This window comes from Vespula vulgaris, chromosome 6 (genome assembly GCF_905475345.1).
Source record: "Vespula vulgaris chromosome 6, iyVesVulg1.1, whole genome shotgun sequence".
Classification (NCBI taxonomy): Eukaryota; Metazoa; Arthropoda; class Insecta; order Hymenoptera; family Vespidae; genus Vespula; species Vespula vulgaris.
Genome location: NC_066591.1, coordinates 385,160 through 401,501, shown reverse-complemented (window position 1 = coordinate 401,501; position 16,342 = coordinate 385,160). Strand labels below are relative to the sequence as shown.

The 16,342-nt window shown below is 34.4% G+C and overlaps 4 protein-coding genes and 1 long non-coding RNA gene across 8 annotated transcripts; 2 read left to right on the top strand and 3 right to left on the bottom strand.

Moving 5' to 3' along the window:
* Nucleotides 1-346: 346 nt before the first annotated feature.
* Nucleotides 347-4,707, bottom strand: LOC127064845 (E3 ubiquitin-protein ligase XIAP-like). 4 transcript variants are annotated; one of them, XM_050996459.1, is made up of 4 exons: nt 4,612-4,677; nt 3,537-3,847; nt 1,411-2,279; nt 347-976 (listed from the first exon to the last, which is right to left on the bottom strand). In XM_050996459.1, exons 3-4 carry the CDS (start codon nt 2,227-2,229, stop codon nt 593-595), a joined length of 1,203 nt encoding a protein of 400 aa, XP_050852416.1. In that variant the 5' UTR covers nt 2,230-2,279; nt 3,537-3,847; nt 4,612-4,677; the 3' UTR covers nt 347-592. The 4 variants fall into 4 exon arrangements, with proteins under 4 accessions (XP_050852416.1, XP_050852417.1, XP_050852418.1 ...); XM_050996460.1 differs by lacking the exon at nt 3,537-3,847 and having other exon boundaries at nt 4,612-4,707; XM_050996461.1 differs by lacking the exons at nt 3,537-3,847; nt 4,612-4,677 and adding an exon at nt 2,992-3,150.
* Nucleotides 4,708-5,497: 790 nt separating this feature from the next.
* On the bottom strand, nt 5,498-6,693 carry LOC127064851 (uncharacterized). The gene is made up of 2 exons (XR_007781845.1): nt 6,323-6,693; nt 5,498-6,238 (listed from the first exon to the last, which is right to left on the bottom strand). It is a non-coding gene; the product is annotated as an uncharacterized LOC127064851 (long non-coding RNA).
* Nucleotides 6,694-6,855: 162 nt separating this feature from the next.
* On the top strand, nt 6,856-8,123 carry LOC127064849 (protein lethal(2)essential for life-like). Its single transcript, XM_050996467.1, has one exon. It carries the CDS (start codon nt 7,277-7,279, stop codon nt 7,976-7,978), a length of 702 nt encoding a protein of 233 aa, XP_050852424.1. The 5' UTR covers nt 6,856-7,276; the 3' UTR covers nt 7,979-8,123.
* Nucleotides 8,124-8,476: 353 nt separating this feature from the next.
* On the top strand, nt 8,477-13,422 carry LOC127064844 (ralBP1-associated Eps domain-containing protein 1). The gene is made up of 5 exons (XM_050996458.1): nt 8,477-8,740; nt 9,031-10,306; nt 10,399-10,463; nt 10,702-10,909; nt 11,008-13,422. Exons 1-5 carry the CDS (start codon nt 8,492-8,494, stop codon nt 11,190-11,192), a joined length of 1,983 nt encoding a protein of 660 aa, XP_050852415.1. The 5' UTR covers nt 8,477-8,491; the 3' UTR covers nt 11,193-13,422.
* LOC127064848 (glyceraldehyde-3-phosphate dehydrogenase 2-like) lies at nt 13,035-16,337 on the bottom strand. The gene is made up of 5 exons (XM_050996466.1): nt 16,203-16,337; nt 14,766-14,859; nt 14,445-14,684; nt 14,107-14,361; nt 13,035-14,022 (listed from the first exon to the last, which is right to left on the bottom strand). Exons 2-5 carry the CDS (start codon nt 14,841-14,843, stop codon nt 13,594-13,596), a joined length of 1,002 nt encoding a protein of 333 aa, XP_050852423.1. The 5' UTR covers nt 14,844-14,859; nt 16,203-16,337; the 3' UTR covers nt 13,035-13,593.
* Nucleotides 16,338-16,342: the final 5 nt, after the last annotated feature.

The window sequence follows — 16,342 nt, the reverse complement described above, 5'->3', positions numbered from 1 at the left end:
GCAATCCTAAAAGTTTATCAATATAAATATATTTCGGTCATTATCACTATTTCGAGATCAGATTTGCGATCTGTGGCTTGATTTGCGATTCAGTCTTATGCTCCAACTTTTAAGTTGATTTTGCAGTGTGATCAAATATAAGAATTTTTAAACAGTACGTTTGTATCGATAAACCTACGCGATTTTATATGGGTTGTGTTATTTAAATAGGTGAAAAACATAGAACTATGTTACCGCTCCTTAATTACGGGATTTTGAAATAACGTTACTATAACCTATTTAAGGTTAAAGTAATAATTTAAGGTAAAGATCTAAAAATAACGTAGAGTATGTTATCTGCCCCAAATGCATTAATATATAAGTTTTATTTCGCGTATATAATACCCCAAAAATAGAAATAAACATAAAAATAAACATTGTGCTATTTTTTCCTATATTTACAGGAAATAACATATCTTTAATATTTTATAAAATATAATAAGATATTTTTAATATTTTATACAAAAATAAAAGAATATACTCATATACGAGTTCTTTTATCTGTTTAAGATAAGATTCTTCTTATTTATTATATAAAATATATTAATATTATTTATGATAAAATTGCAGTTATTATTAAATCTATAGATTTTCGACAAATAGGACATGTGTCTAGAACAGATGCGCAATTACCACATGAAACCATATGTTTGCAAGGTAAAAATACTATACTCATTTCTGCATTATAACAGATTTTACATAATCTTCCATCACCCTTATCTTCGTTTGTACTATATAAATCGTGTTTGTTTTCTGTTGTAAAGCTGCATGAAGTAGAACTTGAGCTTTCTGTACTACTGTTACTGGAATTAACACTAGAACCAGGATTATTTTTAAGATTTGTTTTTTCAGAAATTTCTTCTTGAGGTTGTTCAATTTGCATGGAAGTATGTCCAATCTTCTGGATGTAAGAAGGCAATTTCAAATTTAAAGTTTCCTGTGTAGAATATAAATTTTGTCAAAATTCTTTTTATAAATTATTTGTTTAATTTCATATCAGACAAATTAAAAAAATTATTTCAAAGCAGACATACGTAATGTACATATAAAATGTACCTACTTATATATGTCATAAAATTGTGTTGATTAAGATGGACAGGTCACTTATGGATGAGGATCAAACTATATATAAGTACTAATTGGTAAACTCAATGAAAAAAGGCCAAGATGAAATAGGAAGATAATATCAGAATGGATCTTGATAGACTTTACCCAGGGACAGGAACATTGGCAGGATTTGGTATTTGTGGCAATGAGTTTTTGAGTTCTTAATGCCATATAATAATAATAATAATAATAATAATAATAATAATCTATGTAAGTATAAAAGAAAATAAGATAGTAGCAAATAAGAGACAAGAATTTAATTACCTTCCTAGATGATGATACTACACATTGTTGCGTCACCTTGTTCACATATTCTTCTCCTTTAACCACTAAAAGATAGTAACATTTAGAAAACCATTTGGAGTGTTGATCCCATGGATCATCCTCAGGTTCCCAATCTTTTAACCCACCGCCGCAATGAAAACATAATGTTTGATCTTCTCTTCCAGTATAAAAAAATCCTGCATCAGCCAATTCTTCTTTGTACGGTGGCAATGATTTTGGCCATGTATCAAAAGTACGTAATCTAGATTCCAAGTTAACATATTTCGGATATGCTGGTGGCCTAGGTCTTTTAAGCCCTAAAGATCTCAATTTATTGTGTGAATAGTCTTGTTCCATGCATTTTTGATCCGGCTCTGGCAGTATTTCTATATCATGTATTCCACAAACATCTTGACTTCGAGGGCTTGGCAGAATTACTGAAGCCGAGTCAACATCGATAGGTACATTACCACATGGAATATTTCTAACAAAACGACAATTTGGCGAAGAGCGTTCATGATCAACCATAGGAATATCTCCTTTTTCCCATTTATATATTTCTGTCTCACATTCGAAGCATTTTACTTTGTCAGTTTTACCCATGTAATAGAAACCAGCTGCTGCAAGAATTCTAGGTTCTATAAAAGAAACTGGCCAATTTTGAAAGCTTTTTAATCTAATAGCTTCAAATCTATAATCTAAATTATTTACTTCGGTTCTTGTTTGTAGAGGTACTTGCAACGGCGGTGGTAAATTTTCAGATTTCTTAAGTGGATTTAAACTATGTGGAAAGTTGTTTTGTTCAACGATATTTGTCATTCTGTAATTAATTTTGTCCTTGTAATTGTTATAATTTTTGTTGGTTAGATCTATAAAGAAAAAAATCAATAAATAAATAAAACAAACCTATACATGCTACTAAGCATAAGATCTACAATGGATAAAATATTGCCGAATTTCTGTACGAATTTATTTTGGAACAAACTTTCAGAAAACATTTTACAGACGGGTCAGTTTTATGAATGATAAAAAATATCGTGATTCGGCCGATATCATGAAACAATAGTCAGATAACTTGACAATACGTTCGATAAAATTAATCCGATTCGATAAAAGAAAATCTACGAAATTAAGGTGCGTCTTTGACAAGATAATATACATAGATTATTTGTATCGAATCGATGGTGAAATATAAAAAAAAAAAATCCCTTTTTATTACCACCTATCAATATAATTATATATTTCAATAATCTATCAATTTTTATTGCACATCAATTCGAGAAGATACGTAGAATGCAATTGCAATATGCTCGATTTATCGAGTCTTAAATTCTTAACGCAAACGATTTTATTAACAAAGAAGTCCACGCATTCCCGAATTACGATATTATTATCTGTAAAATATTTTCTGAAAATTTGTTTTAAATTAGATTCGTACTGAAATCCGACAATATTTATCTATAGTAGATGTCATGCTTAATAACATGTAGATTTTTTCTTTAGAATATCGCTTTAATAAATTAAATATTTATATTTAACGTTTATGGAAATGTATGTCTTTCAATTTTTTGTACTATTTACGTATATATAGATTATCAACAGCCGAAGCCTCAAAGATTGGATAAAAATAATGTACACGACTTCACAGAAATTGATTTTACACAGTATTCCCCTCGAACTTGATGCACACTTCTTTATATATATATATATATAGAAATAAATCTAATAATGTACAGTGACACATCATATTCCTGTAGTCGAGTAGGAATACCAGAAAGTACAAACAAATCGAGAGAAAATACGTGACCTTTGCACAATGAGATAAATGGAAAGAAAACATTAGAAATCTTTTACTTTTCTAAATCTTTATTCGACATTTTTATAAAAATGATAATCACACCTAGAAGAAAATATAAATAAAAAAGAAACAGAAAGAGAAAAAGAAAAAGAAAAAAGAGAAAAGAATTTAGCAAAGCCACGCGATAAGATATATCACATATAAACAATGTTCTCGATGTTATCTAAGATAAAATTTTTTAAGTCTTCATAAGGACGTTAGTTTCTCGGAAGAAAAAATTGCACAATATGAAGAAATAAAAGTGAAATAATTGTATCATTTCACTCACCTGAATTATAATTGAGATGAAATAGCAATAAGCACGAATCTTCCACGAGTAGATTGTTTTTATTTAATGTATATCGATTTTATAGAGGTCTCTGCGAATTTATTCTTTCAACGCAAAACAGTATTGCCACCTCAAATTTTTTTTTAGAAGATTCACGAGAGATGAGTCGTGTGCATATTTTTTTTAGGAAAATCTGTAAAATCTACAGATTTCAACTAATCATCTCTAATAGTTTTCTGAAAATGAATATATATGTATATATATATACACACATGGATAATGTGTGTGTATATATATATATATATATATATCTGAAAAAGTAATACAATTGTAGGTTAAGTACGTTTCTCTTAGGATTTTTATGATTTCATTTTTATATGTTATTGATTATAAAAGTCAAAATGTTCTTTCTAGTGATTATTTTCTTTTTTTTTGTTATACTTTTTTAAAATACTCATCTTTTCAATAAATGATTTACAATATATTAATAACTTCTTACAACGAATAGAAAATTGAGAATAACTCGTCGAGTATATTTCTATATCTATAATATATTAAAAAGAGGAAGAAAACTTAATAAAAATTGTCTGTTTTTACAAACAGACAATTGTCACAGTGATGTGAAAATAAGCGACATTCGTCGAAATTTGTCAAATTTTTAAAAATTGCGATTTTCATCATTTTTAACCATTCGTAGCTCGTAATAACGTTGATCCTCAAAATAAATTCTGAAAATATCTTGTTTCAATTTTCATTGTAAGCCCGGATAAAAAAGTTGTAAAGAACAACTTTCACTTTTTTCTTCGTGATTCCGATTAATCGTAATTTTTTCGTGATATTTTATTTTTAGTAAACTAATTCTACTACTAAAAAAGAAAAAAAAATCGCTTGATCGAATCTTGAAAAAAGTTATTCTATTGTAAAAGAGCATGTGTTCAATTCGTACATATACGTTTTATAATATAAATCTAATGAAAAAGAAAAAGAGAAAGATGAGTATTGAGAAGTACAAATGAAACATTGTATAAATTATTTAGCCAAGAGAGGCTTAAGAATATAATTATTTGATATTTACCACTGAACAAAAAACTTGGACGAAGTTGCTAGTACAACTAACACTGGAAATATAATGTATCTTCAAGATTGCCAACTGCTTTAATGACTTACTTATCAATGGAACAAAACAAAATGCTATCTTATCACATAATCAATAAACGAGCCTAGAGACATAGTATTGTTAACAATTCTCTTTAATTTTATCAAATTTCCTTCCACAAATTGATTAAATGATTTTTTATTCAACATATCCACGTTGGCGCGTACCATCAGTGGCTCGCGCTCGAATCTTACATACATTTGAATTTTCCATCAGAGTGAGCGTATCACCAAAAATTTAATTCGTTTACTAATTAAAAAAAATTGTCATACAGTTAAAATTTCAATAATGAAGATTTAACGTATAACAATTAAAAAAAAAAAATAGAATGAAGTGAAACATTAATATGAGCGCCGCCTCACAGAGAGAAACGCAAATAACAGCGCCGGCGTAACGTGTTAATATAATTTGAAATTTTTCTGTAGAATTTGTATTTTGGAAAAAATTCATTTATTCGCACTTTTACTTTCGTCGAGCTTTTTTGAAATGTTAATAGTTGATTATCATTATTACGTCGTAATAATACGAGGAATAACCATTATCGACTTATTAATCTATCGATTTGATAAAGTTCACTTTTTAAAAACGCATTTCTAGAAGTGCGGGAAAAGTGAATCTTATAGAAATAATTGATAATCGGTAAAAATAGATATTACTATATGTGCTTGTGATACATGATACTTCATTTTAAGTAATCATCATTATCGACGAGCGATACGAATATATTATGCATATGTATGTTATTTTGAAATTATTATACGTACCGTTGGTAAGGCAAAAAAAAATTTGGGTAAAGATTCGATAATTTGGAAATAAATTTATTATCTCGACTAATAGACTTTTACAATATAAGAAATATTTTTAGGTACTCTTCTCGATTGATATTTGAAATGGTTGACTGTAATTGTGTATTAAGTTATGAAATAAATCTAAACATTGGTATACACGGTTTAACGGCGAGTCATTCGATTCGCGATCAATCAAAATTGGTGACATATAAATTGATGACACATACGTACGTTGTTGAGAAGATTCAGAATGCGCGCGCATCACGAATTTTGTCGTACTCGTAAATCCAGATATCGTGTTCAACGAAGTCGGTGCACGTCTTTCAATATTCGAAACAATCTTGTGTTTTTACTCGAATATATATATTGAAAAAGACTATCGGGAAAAGAATTGGTTGCTAAGCGAAATTGGAAGGATTATGAATGAAAATCACGTCGTCATTTATCAGAAAATTTGATCGATATAATCTATGTGATGTAACGCGCGTACAAACATATTTATAGCGATATAAAGCGTTTTCATTTTCTAAAATCTCTATAAATCGATCTTTTTCTTCGTTTCGTCCCACGAATAAATCAACCGTTGAAACGTTCTTTCCGATCTAAATATAAGCAAAGCAATGGAAAGCTCATCGAGCCAAACCAATCCAGACTCGCAGTCTCGCGAGTTTCTATCGCGAATTATAAAAAGATGCAACATTGACAAATAATTGACATCGTTACGCTCCTTAAAATATAGCTTATAAGTTTTCTCGTTTCTATATAGAATAATCGAGAAATAAAGCAATAAATGTTTTCGTTATATATAACGTGAATTACTCGGTAATAAAAGTTTTTTTTACCTTCTTTTATTATCGCATCTCGAGTGTCGTTCGTTTCTTTGCATCGTAGCGGACTTTGACTTTTGTTTTAATTCTAAACGAGCATTCGAATAGGTCCTAAGGTAGAAGCTTCTCGGCACATCGACCTGCACCGAAAAATACGCTTACGTTGGTATACGAGTTTGCCGCCACACGAAGAACGAATTTATATACGTGCACACATAGAAGCATCGAGAAAGATCGATTTTGTCGACCGGGACGAGAATAGAATGGTCGCGCATTTGATAGCACAACGCATACTATACCATAGGACACGAAACCTTTACCATTTTCGTACTCCTATGCTCAACTCACTTGCCCCGAGTGTACAAATCCAACAAATGACATCTTTGTTACTTACTTTCCTTGTTTCCATGAAAACGTAGAAAGAGGGCAGTACTTTCGAATAGAAATATAATCTCGAGAGGAATATCGATTTATATCGATTCGTAATTTTTGCGCCTACGTCACAGATGCGAAGATTACGAATACGCGAAAGGAAACATGATACTATCTCGATTACAATTTCCGTTTATTTCTATTTATTCGCAAGAGCATTTTCGTTCGAATTTCGTAACTCTTTGGTCCGCGATAAGATTTACAGCTGCTTCAGCAGTAGGACGAAAAAAAGAATGGCATGAATCTTGCCGAAAATGCGAAGCGCATCTTTTAAGAATAATCCTTTGGCAGACTCCGTCTCGTTTCTTTCCCCCCTCGACAGTACCGATTCGACGTTGGTATACAAATACGTTGCCGGCCGGTTCGCCGTATAAATGAAGTGGAAAGAACGGTGCGGCAGGCAGTTACTAGCAGTCGCTCGAAAGAAATAAACAAAGTGAACCAGAGAAAGAGAGAGAGAGAGAGAGAGAGAGAGAAAGATTTAATCTAAAAGCTAAGGATCAAATTTGGTGCATCTTTGAAGATATACGATAAACGATGTCTCTGGTACCATTAATTTTCTCCGATTGGTGGGAGGATTTGGATCGCCCTCATCGTCTCTTCGATCAAAATTTCGGACTCGGTCTTTATCCCGAACAGCTACTTAGTCCGGTTTCCTTGGAGCAATTATATCTAATGCCGAACCGAGAGAGGAAACTAAGAAATCCTTTATTATATTATAGACCGTGGGGTGAATTGTTGCGTAAAAACGAAAAGGACGGTACCTCGACGATAAAGGCTGATAAAGATAAGTTCCAAGTGATTTTGGATGTACAACAGTTCAAACCCGAAGAAATAAACACCAAGGTTGTCGACAAATGCGTCGTCGTCGAAGCTAAGCACGAAGAGAAACAGGACGAACACGGTTGGATCTCGAGACAGTTTACTAGAAAATATCTGATCCCTGAGCAATGCGACATAGATCAGGTATCCTCTAGTTTATCGTCCGACGGTGTCCTCAGTATCACGGCACCGAGAAAGGAGAAAATGTTCAAAGGGCAGACCGAACGTTCGATAAAGATTGAACAAACTGGAAAGCCGGTTCTTCGAGAGAAAGAGGCAGAAAAGAAAAAAGAGAAGGAAGAGGCAAAGAAGGAAGAAGCGAAGAAAGAAGAGCCGAAGAAAGAGGAACCAAAGAAAGAAGAATCGAAGAAAGAGGAGTTAAAGAAAGAAGAACAAAAGAAGGAAGAAAAGAAATAAAAATATAATTTTCTTTTTTTTATCAACACTTCTTCGTCATTATATCGATGTTTCTCACCTGTCGTTACTTTCAAATGTTTCCTTTTTCATAATCTTTCTACTTGTAATTGACATTAATATTAAATAAACAAACTTTATTAACTTTGTCGCGCAGTTTCTTCAGCTTCTTTCGATATCCTCCCTTAACAGATACGAGCATCATAAAAATGATCGAATACTTTTTCAAGTAGAGTAACTTTTAAAGGTCTATCGATTCTCAAAATTCCCTATGACAACGCACCACGTTCCGATTATATTCTCGTAAAAATTTCTGCTCTTATTAAAATGTATTTAATAAAAGAAAACGCTTTGCGATAATTCTCTCTTCACGCGGAACTCGTTGCAAGACAATTGTATCCTTGTTCATTGTTGTCGGCAAAAGAAATATAGTTTTTATTGTCGTTATTCGACGTCATCTTGATACCTTCGACGCTACTGCCACCTAGCCAAGTTCATTTCCCCGGAACTAACTGAATGGCTTCAAAAAACAGGAGGAGTTTCCAGCCCCTGGTGAGAAGCGAGGAAGGAGTTTTGTGTTACGCTGCCAAGATGGATTGGGATTCGATTACGATGGCGAACCTTCATCTGACAGCAACCGAGCATCGCTATTATGGCGATATTTTTATATATTGCTGTGAAAACGCTGACAGCGACAGCGTATCGGTTGTTAAAGTTGCCGAACTTTTACGCTCTGCGAATTTGCCGCGAGACGTCACGATGAAGGTGAGCCTTTTATTCTATTTACTTTTCAAATTTCATTTTTCTTATCTCACGGAAAGATATTAAATGATTCTTTAGTTTTTCTAATATTTCAATACATCTTTTTTGTACTATAAGTACAGAAGGTTAGGTCTATCCGTACTTGATAGTCCATAATTATATATTCATGATTCATTAATTATGTACTCCAATTGTTTCATACACACACACACACAGACACAGATTCAAGTTTCTTTCTCATTCAATGAATTGTTTTGACAGATTTATCACTTTTTGTTTTTCATTCTATTTAGATACTAGATATCTGCGTTGGAATCAAAGGCACGACTCATATAGGTAAAAAACAGTTTTATGCGGTCCTTAAACTGGTGGCAGCACATCAAGCAGGACTGGATGTTTGTAGAGATATGGTAACGGCTACTTTAGATATTATAACTCTACCAAGATTTACATGGCCAACTTCTGGAGACGAGGATGGTAGAAGGAGTACGGATTCTACCAGAGATATAAAAAGTAGATGTCATGTACCTGAAAGTACTACGGAAAGTGAAAGCGAAGCAGAATCTCCTAGAGAAACCGGTGGAAGTACGGATTCTCCGACTCCGACCAATAGTGTGACTCAAGAACGAAACGATGGAATGTTGGGAGGCGATACGATATTGGATACTGTTTCCGGTGGCTGGCAAGGTCTTCTTATGTCCGAAGAGCAGAGACAATTGTTAGGTACAGAAGAGGAGAGCTCGGAACGTCACAGCAGTGACGAAGGTGAAGGAGAAGGAGATTGTTCGGGCTTTCCTCCGGAAGAGGTGTGGATCATCAGCGACGAGCAGCGTGACTATTACGCTGCTCAATTCGTGCAATTACAGTCTGATCCAGAAGGACTCTTGGCCGGACCAGTAGCTCGAACATTTTTCGAGAAATCTAGACTTCCCGTAGCAGAACTGAGACGTATTTGGCAGCTAGCGGACGTAACCAGAGATGGGGCGTTAAGTTTACAAGAATTTTATGTAGCTATGCACCTAGTTGTCCTCAGAAGAAATCATGTACCACTTCCCGATGTTTTACCTCCGTCCTTGTCAATTCCATTAGTTATGCAAACTACAAACGCACCACCGCCAGTTTCATCGACGACAAAGTGCCAAAGCAGTCCACCTAATTCAGTAAATATGAGAGATAAGAACAAGGAATGGACAAAATTCGTTGACTCGCCGACCGGTACAACTACTTCTCTCACGAGTCCTGGACTGCAGTTAGTTAATTTTGATTTTCAAAAATCTGCCGTCGAACGAGATCCAAAAATTTTACATCCGGTAGCTCTTCGTTTAACGCCAGAGGCAGCTATTCTGGCTTCTGGGGCCAATGGTAGCAATAGCAGTTGTACCACGTTAGGTGAAGACGATTTGCAACATTCTCCTGCATCTTTGGTACAGCGACCGCTCGTTAAAAAACCACCACAATCGGCCGAAGATGCTATAATAGTAACTCCAAAGAAGGAACCACCACCTCCACCACCTCCTAGGCCTTATAGAACACACGCACGAAGTTCTAGTCTCGATCTTAACAAACTAGGTACATGTTGCTACCGGTATACTGCGATACTTTTCATTCGCAGCTGAGAAAGCAAATCTATCACTGCTCAAAATGTGTGCACGTTCTTGTAGGGAAAAACGGTCAAAGTTTCCTCGGAGCACCTCCGCTCGTACCGCCAAGAATTTCACCAGGAATCGTGAGTTTCTCTATCTGTTAAATTATATGTCTTCACTCGATTAAATCGATCAGACGTTTATAGTAGTTTGCTTTGTTATTTTGATGTACGTTAATCGATCGTATGTATGTATATACGAACATCTTTAAGTTCTGCAATTTTATTTTATATTTATCACCATTACTTTAACGCGGACGACCTGGTAAGCAATTTAGGAGCATAATTGTTTAAGAAAATTTATCGTTCGTATCTGCTACAGACTTCACCTCGAAAATTGGTTGGCCAAAGAAGCGAAGGGGAGGGACAAAGAACGCTAAGCGAAAGTCAAGGTTTTGTAGCTGATTTTTCGCATTTCTCTCCAAAGAATGAATTACCTGAAAATCCCTCGATGGAGAATAGTATTCCTCAGTCTCAACAATTTACGGGGGTCTGTGGTGCATTTCATATTTATAGGAAACCCAGTCCAAGTAAGTCAAAAGAGATAGATACTTTGATGGAAATAATAATTGTATTAGAATTAATACTAGAATAAAAATGTATTCAATGTTATCATTAATTATATTAGAACGAGAGCTCGGGGAAGAAGATTCTGCGAAAGATGATCCCGAAGATGGTAAGAAATTAACTTTGCAAGAATTGCGAGAAAAGAACGCAGAACTTCGATTAGTTTGCGAAGAATTGACGCGTGAATTAGCCAGCGCTCTTCAAGAACGTATAAATCTTCGTGCGAAACTCATGCTTTTGGTCTGATCCTTCCATCTGTTTTTTCTCGTACATACATTCGAAGTACCGTTTTCCATTCTTCAATGTAAACTCATGTATTTAATATGTCGTACCTAGTCTAGAATTGATCTTCTTTCGACGGTATAATTATATGTATATCTGTGAAAGTCAATTGTGCGAATGAAAGATAAAGGCTCGAACAAAAATCATATTGCGGTAGTTCCGCTTTTTCTACAATAATTGGAGTTACTATTTCCTGTCGTTGCAGGATCCTACAGTGCAAAGATATATATATATATATATACACACATATATACACTTTTATAATGTTACGCATCGATAACTAAGACGCCAAGTTCTTGATTACATTTAGGTGGGCGTCTCTTTCTTTTTTCGATGGAATCGTATGGAAACTATTCATTCTTTGTATCGTGGATGTAAAAGCTATTTAGTTTTGCAATTACACCCACTAAAGTTTTAGTGTCGCAAATCGTTAATCATCTTTATTTCAAAACAACTGTCGACTCCCTAAACCGATCAAATGATCTTTGTATATTGATAAATATCTCCAAACAAGAAATTATTTATTAAAAGACATAATAGTCTTAGCTTCACATTTATTGTACACTGCAAAACTAGATATTCATTAAAAAGACGTACGATAAACGCGTACAAGCGTAGTCATTGTCTTCGCATAGAAACTTGTGTGCGTCCAACAAGTCGTATTGTATGTGTATTTAAATTACGATAATAGACTGAAACGTCAAAGTAGACACGTCAAATGGTAAAACCTCTAATGGTAAAAATAAATTTGAGAACACGCAGGGGACCTTATGCGAAGAGTATTAACGATCACGTTTGTACATTTTTAACAACAAAGTCAACTTGTATTTTCGTATCGCTGTACAATCAAATTTTTCACTGCATGAGGTACAACTTAGTATTGAGATACTAAGAAAAGTCTTACTAAATCGTGTTTTACTTCGTGATAGCTATTGTATTATATAAGTATTTTAGGCATTAGACAGAATTAGACAAAGACATGAGAGAGAGAGAGAGAAAGAGAGAAAGAGAAGGAAAGAAACTTTAACGAAAAGAGAATCTGCAGGAACAGAATAATTAAAGAAACGACCCGATCGCAAACAAAACACATTGTACGTGATCGGATTATACAGAGTATATTAATTTTTCTATTCGTTCTTTAAAAGTCGTCTATTACGAGAATGAAAATTAAGTGGCGAAATGAAATTATCGATTTTATTGTTGTTAATACGAGAAAAAAAAAACTAATTATAATGTTCTCTATCTAACTTGTACAATTCTTTATGAAGTTACAAGAAACGTTATTATCTTTGTGCCATATAACGCAATATTTTACTATCCCACAAATCCAAACGAGATATTTTCCTTGATCTTTATGATATTATTGTATCGTTAAATCGTCTATTGCATTTTATGTTGTTTGCTTCACTCTAGTCGATATCGAAGCTTATAGACAAACAAATTTCTGTAAAAGGCCACACCACTATGTTCTCACTAAATTTGATCGCTAAATCGAAAATAAATTTTTTTGTAAATATAATTATAAGATAAATTTCTTACCGATAGATGTGGTGTTTGCAAGCAACATTATCGAGTAAGTATAAGACGTATGTCTTCGGACGCTATATTTAATTAACTGGACGAGCATATAAAAACTCGGATAAATAAAGTTTATTTATAGACGAAGTCAAGTTCAATTCAATTAAATATTATTTATGTTAATTTAATTATTACAAGTTTTAAGAATACTTTTAAATAATGTATCGAAATAAAGTAATGTTCGAAGCTAAAGAAAGATCGGTAGAAAGAATAAATAAACAAAACATGTTTCACTTTCGTAACAATCTTTTATTCGTTTCAATGCGAGAATGAAAAATAATTATTAATGATCCTAAAAGGGAATCACAAATGATGTAATATTTAAAGATGCAAGGTAAAATGGGGAGAAAAAAGGTAAAAGGAAAAAAGTCGCGAAGAACGATATGTTACGTGCGTTTTTATCATACCAATATGATACACTTTTTTAAGATAGGATGATCTTATAACTGTTTACGAGTAAAATATGCGGCTCTTATGATTTCTATGTAACGACAGGATAAACTTTAGAGCCAGCTCTATTTATATTTTTTTTGTATTTGTGTTCGCGACAAATGATCACCTAAATCGTCTCATCGTTCTACTATTTCCTGTGCGATGAGACAAATCTTACGGAAAACCGACGAAATAACTCCTGTTGCTTCTGAAACTTCTCTGAAGAACTACTATGACCGTTAATAATAATTACCGTATGAATTTTTCATTAACAGCAGAGAAGCGATCGTACGAGAGAAACGACGTCAGTATAATACGTTCAAAACGTTTTGGACAAAGAACGCTCGACGAGAGCTTAGTTGTCCTTCGTCTGCATGAATTTTATAAGATCGATCACACGGCAGGAATAACCGTACTCGTTGTCGTACCATGCGATTAGCTTGACGAAGTTATTGTTCAATTGAATACCGGCTTTGGCATCAAAGATGGAAGAGTGACTGTCGCCGATAAAATCGGAGGAGACTACTTCGTCCTCCGTGTAGCCAATAATACCCTTGAGAGGGCCCTCTGCGGCTGCCTTAACCTTAGCCTTGATTTCATCGTACGAGGCTGATTTGCCTAGTCTTACGGTCAAGTCAACGACGGAGACGTTATGTACCGGTACACGGAAGGCCATACCAGTGAGTTTTCCGGTCAAAGCTGGAATTACTTTAGTAACGGCTTTGGCAGCGCCTGTTGAGGCAGGGATGATGTTTTGCGCAGCGCCACGTCCATCACGCCACAGCTAATAAAAACGATACTCGTCAGTGACGTGCTCCTTCAAAAATATAAATCTTTGTGTCAAAGAGAAGAAACGGAGAAGGTATACCTTCGCAGATGGTGCATCGACCGTTTTTTGGGTTGCCGTGATAGCGTGAACGGTAGTCATAAGACCTTCAACGATCTCAAAGTTGTCGTGAATAACTTTCGCGAGAGGAGCCAAGCAATTGGTCGTGCAAGAAGCGTTGGAGACTATTTTGTTGGACGATTCGTAAGCATCGAGATTGACACCAACGACGAACATTGGTGCATCAGCGGATGGTGCGGTGATGACGACTCTCTTGGCACCACCTTCCAAGTGAGCCTGTTCAAACAATAACATAAATAAAACGATAATAGAATTTTAATAGAATATAGTTTTAAAGGCAGAAAGATATATTCACATACGTTGGCTTTTTCTATGGTGGTAAAAACTCCAGTCGATTCGACTACGTATTCTGTACCAGACTTAGCCCATGGAATATTCTTTGGATCACGTTCGTTGTAGACAGCGATCTTATTGCCGTTAACAACGAGGCATCCATTCTCGGCCTTAACCTCGCCCTTGAATTTTCCATGAGTGGAGTCATATTTGAACATATATACCATGTAATCCAGGCCAATGAAGGGATCATTGATGGCGACAACCTGTTAGTATTACAAAAACGTATTTTTTTTTTTTTTCTTCATAAACATATACCTTCAATACTTTAATATTATTTTACGTACCTGACCCTCTCGGTCAATGGATGCCCTAAGAACGAGACGGCCGATACGGCCAAATCCGTTGATACCGATCTTGCTCATGTCGTCTCCACAAGTACTGGAAAATGGATGAGCGAACGATTTGTTAATCGTACGAAATCGTCGTACCGAATATTGAGAGAACGACAATAGTAGGTTAACATGACGCAAATCGAGGTTAATTTTTGGAAACATATCAAAAAATATTTGAATTAAGAAATATCAGTTATTACTAATTCCCGTTACAAATTCGAGATTTTTTATAATCATGACTTTTTGATTAAATTAAATGATTACGTATTGTTAAAATATCAAAGAAGAATTGTAGGACTATGATAATACAAGAGAAAAAAAAAGAGAGTCGTAACAGGTTAGAAAACATTTATATCGAAATGAAATAGCGGATGCTGCGTTTTGAAGGTTGAACAAGGTTAAAGAAAAGGGATCGAATTTTCGAGCGTGCCCTTGACGATCGATGAACGCGATTTTATTTATGGATTGATCTAAAGACGGAAATAGCATCGTTTTATCGGACCGATGTATCGCTAATATGTACATAATAATATGCAACAGTGCAATCGCATTCCGGACTGACGTAACATCGATTAGTCACGTTATCTACAAAGAATACATCAAAAAGTGTCTTATATGTCAAATTCGTAGATTATTTTATTTTTCGAATGAGCATCGCCGGAATATAAAAATTCTGAAACATAACCTCTAAGATGTTCTTTGTTATCTCGGCGGTATATAAGTGTTCCGATTTATAGAAATATTGATCGCTTCTTTTTATATACATATACATATATCTCGTTGAGAATAGATGCGCCTACGTCGAGCAAATGAACGTAATATAAAAACGAAAGAAAATCTATATTTTTAAAGAACGAAGGAAAAAGAATTTGACGAAAAAGCCTATAAGGATAATTATGAGTTGATATATCGAATTATTAACGGGATTACTACGGAACGTATCTTTCTTCTGGAAGATTCTACGCATCAGGAACGAAACGTCGCTCTTCTATTTTTCGTCGTATATTCGTAGATTAACGAGAAAATAATTTTTCTCTCATTACCGTTTTACTTATTTTAATATCATGTATCAAATGACGAGATATGTACTTATGTGACTACGTGTACGTCGATAAGTGTCGTACGTGTACGAGTCCACGCATCGTGGAGATACAAGGGGAATAGAAGACGCATATTAATGGATGGATCGTCCGATGTTCGCGTGTCTTCCATGAACGAGATCGTTCGTCGTACAATGGACGCCGGTAAACTGAATTCTTCCGTAAAAAAATAAATTATCGAATAATCGAAAAGATATGGAGAAAAACGAGGATCGAACGTCCAGGAAATGCAACACGATGCCGCTTAAAACTAAGGACCATAGGATTCGTAATTTTTTAACGTACTCACCTTCAAAAAACAGATCCGTACACTACGATTACCACAGAAGCAGTGTCATTTGAAGGGCAGAAAACGGTAATATAACCAACGTACGCTCTCGGCGTGTGCGCTGTAAGTTCTTCTACCAGTTCGTCCGATTCCGTCCATTT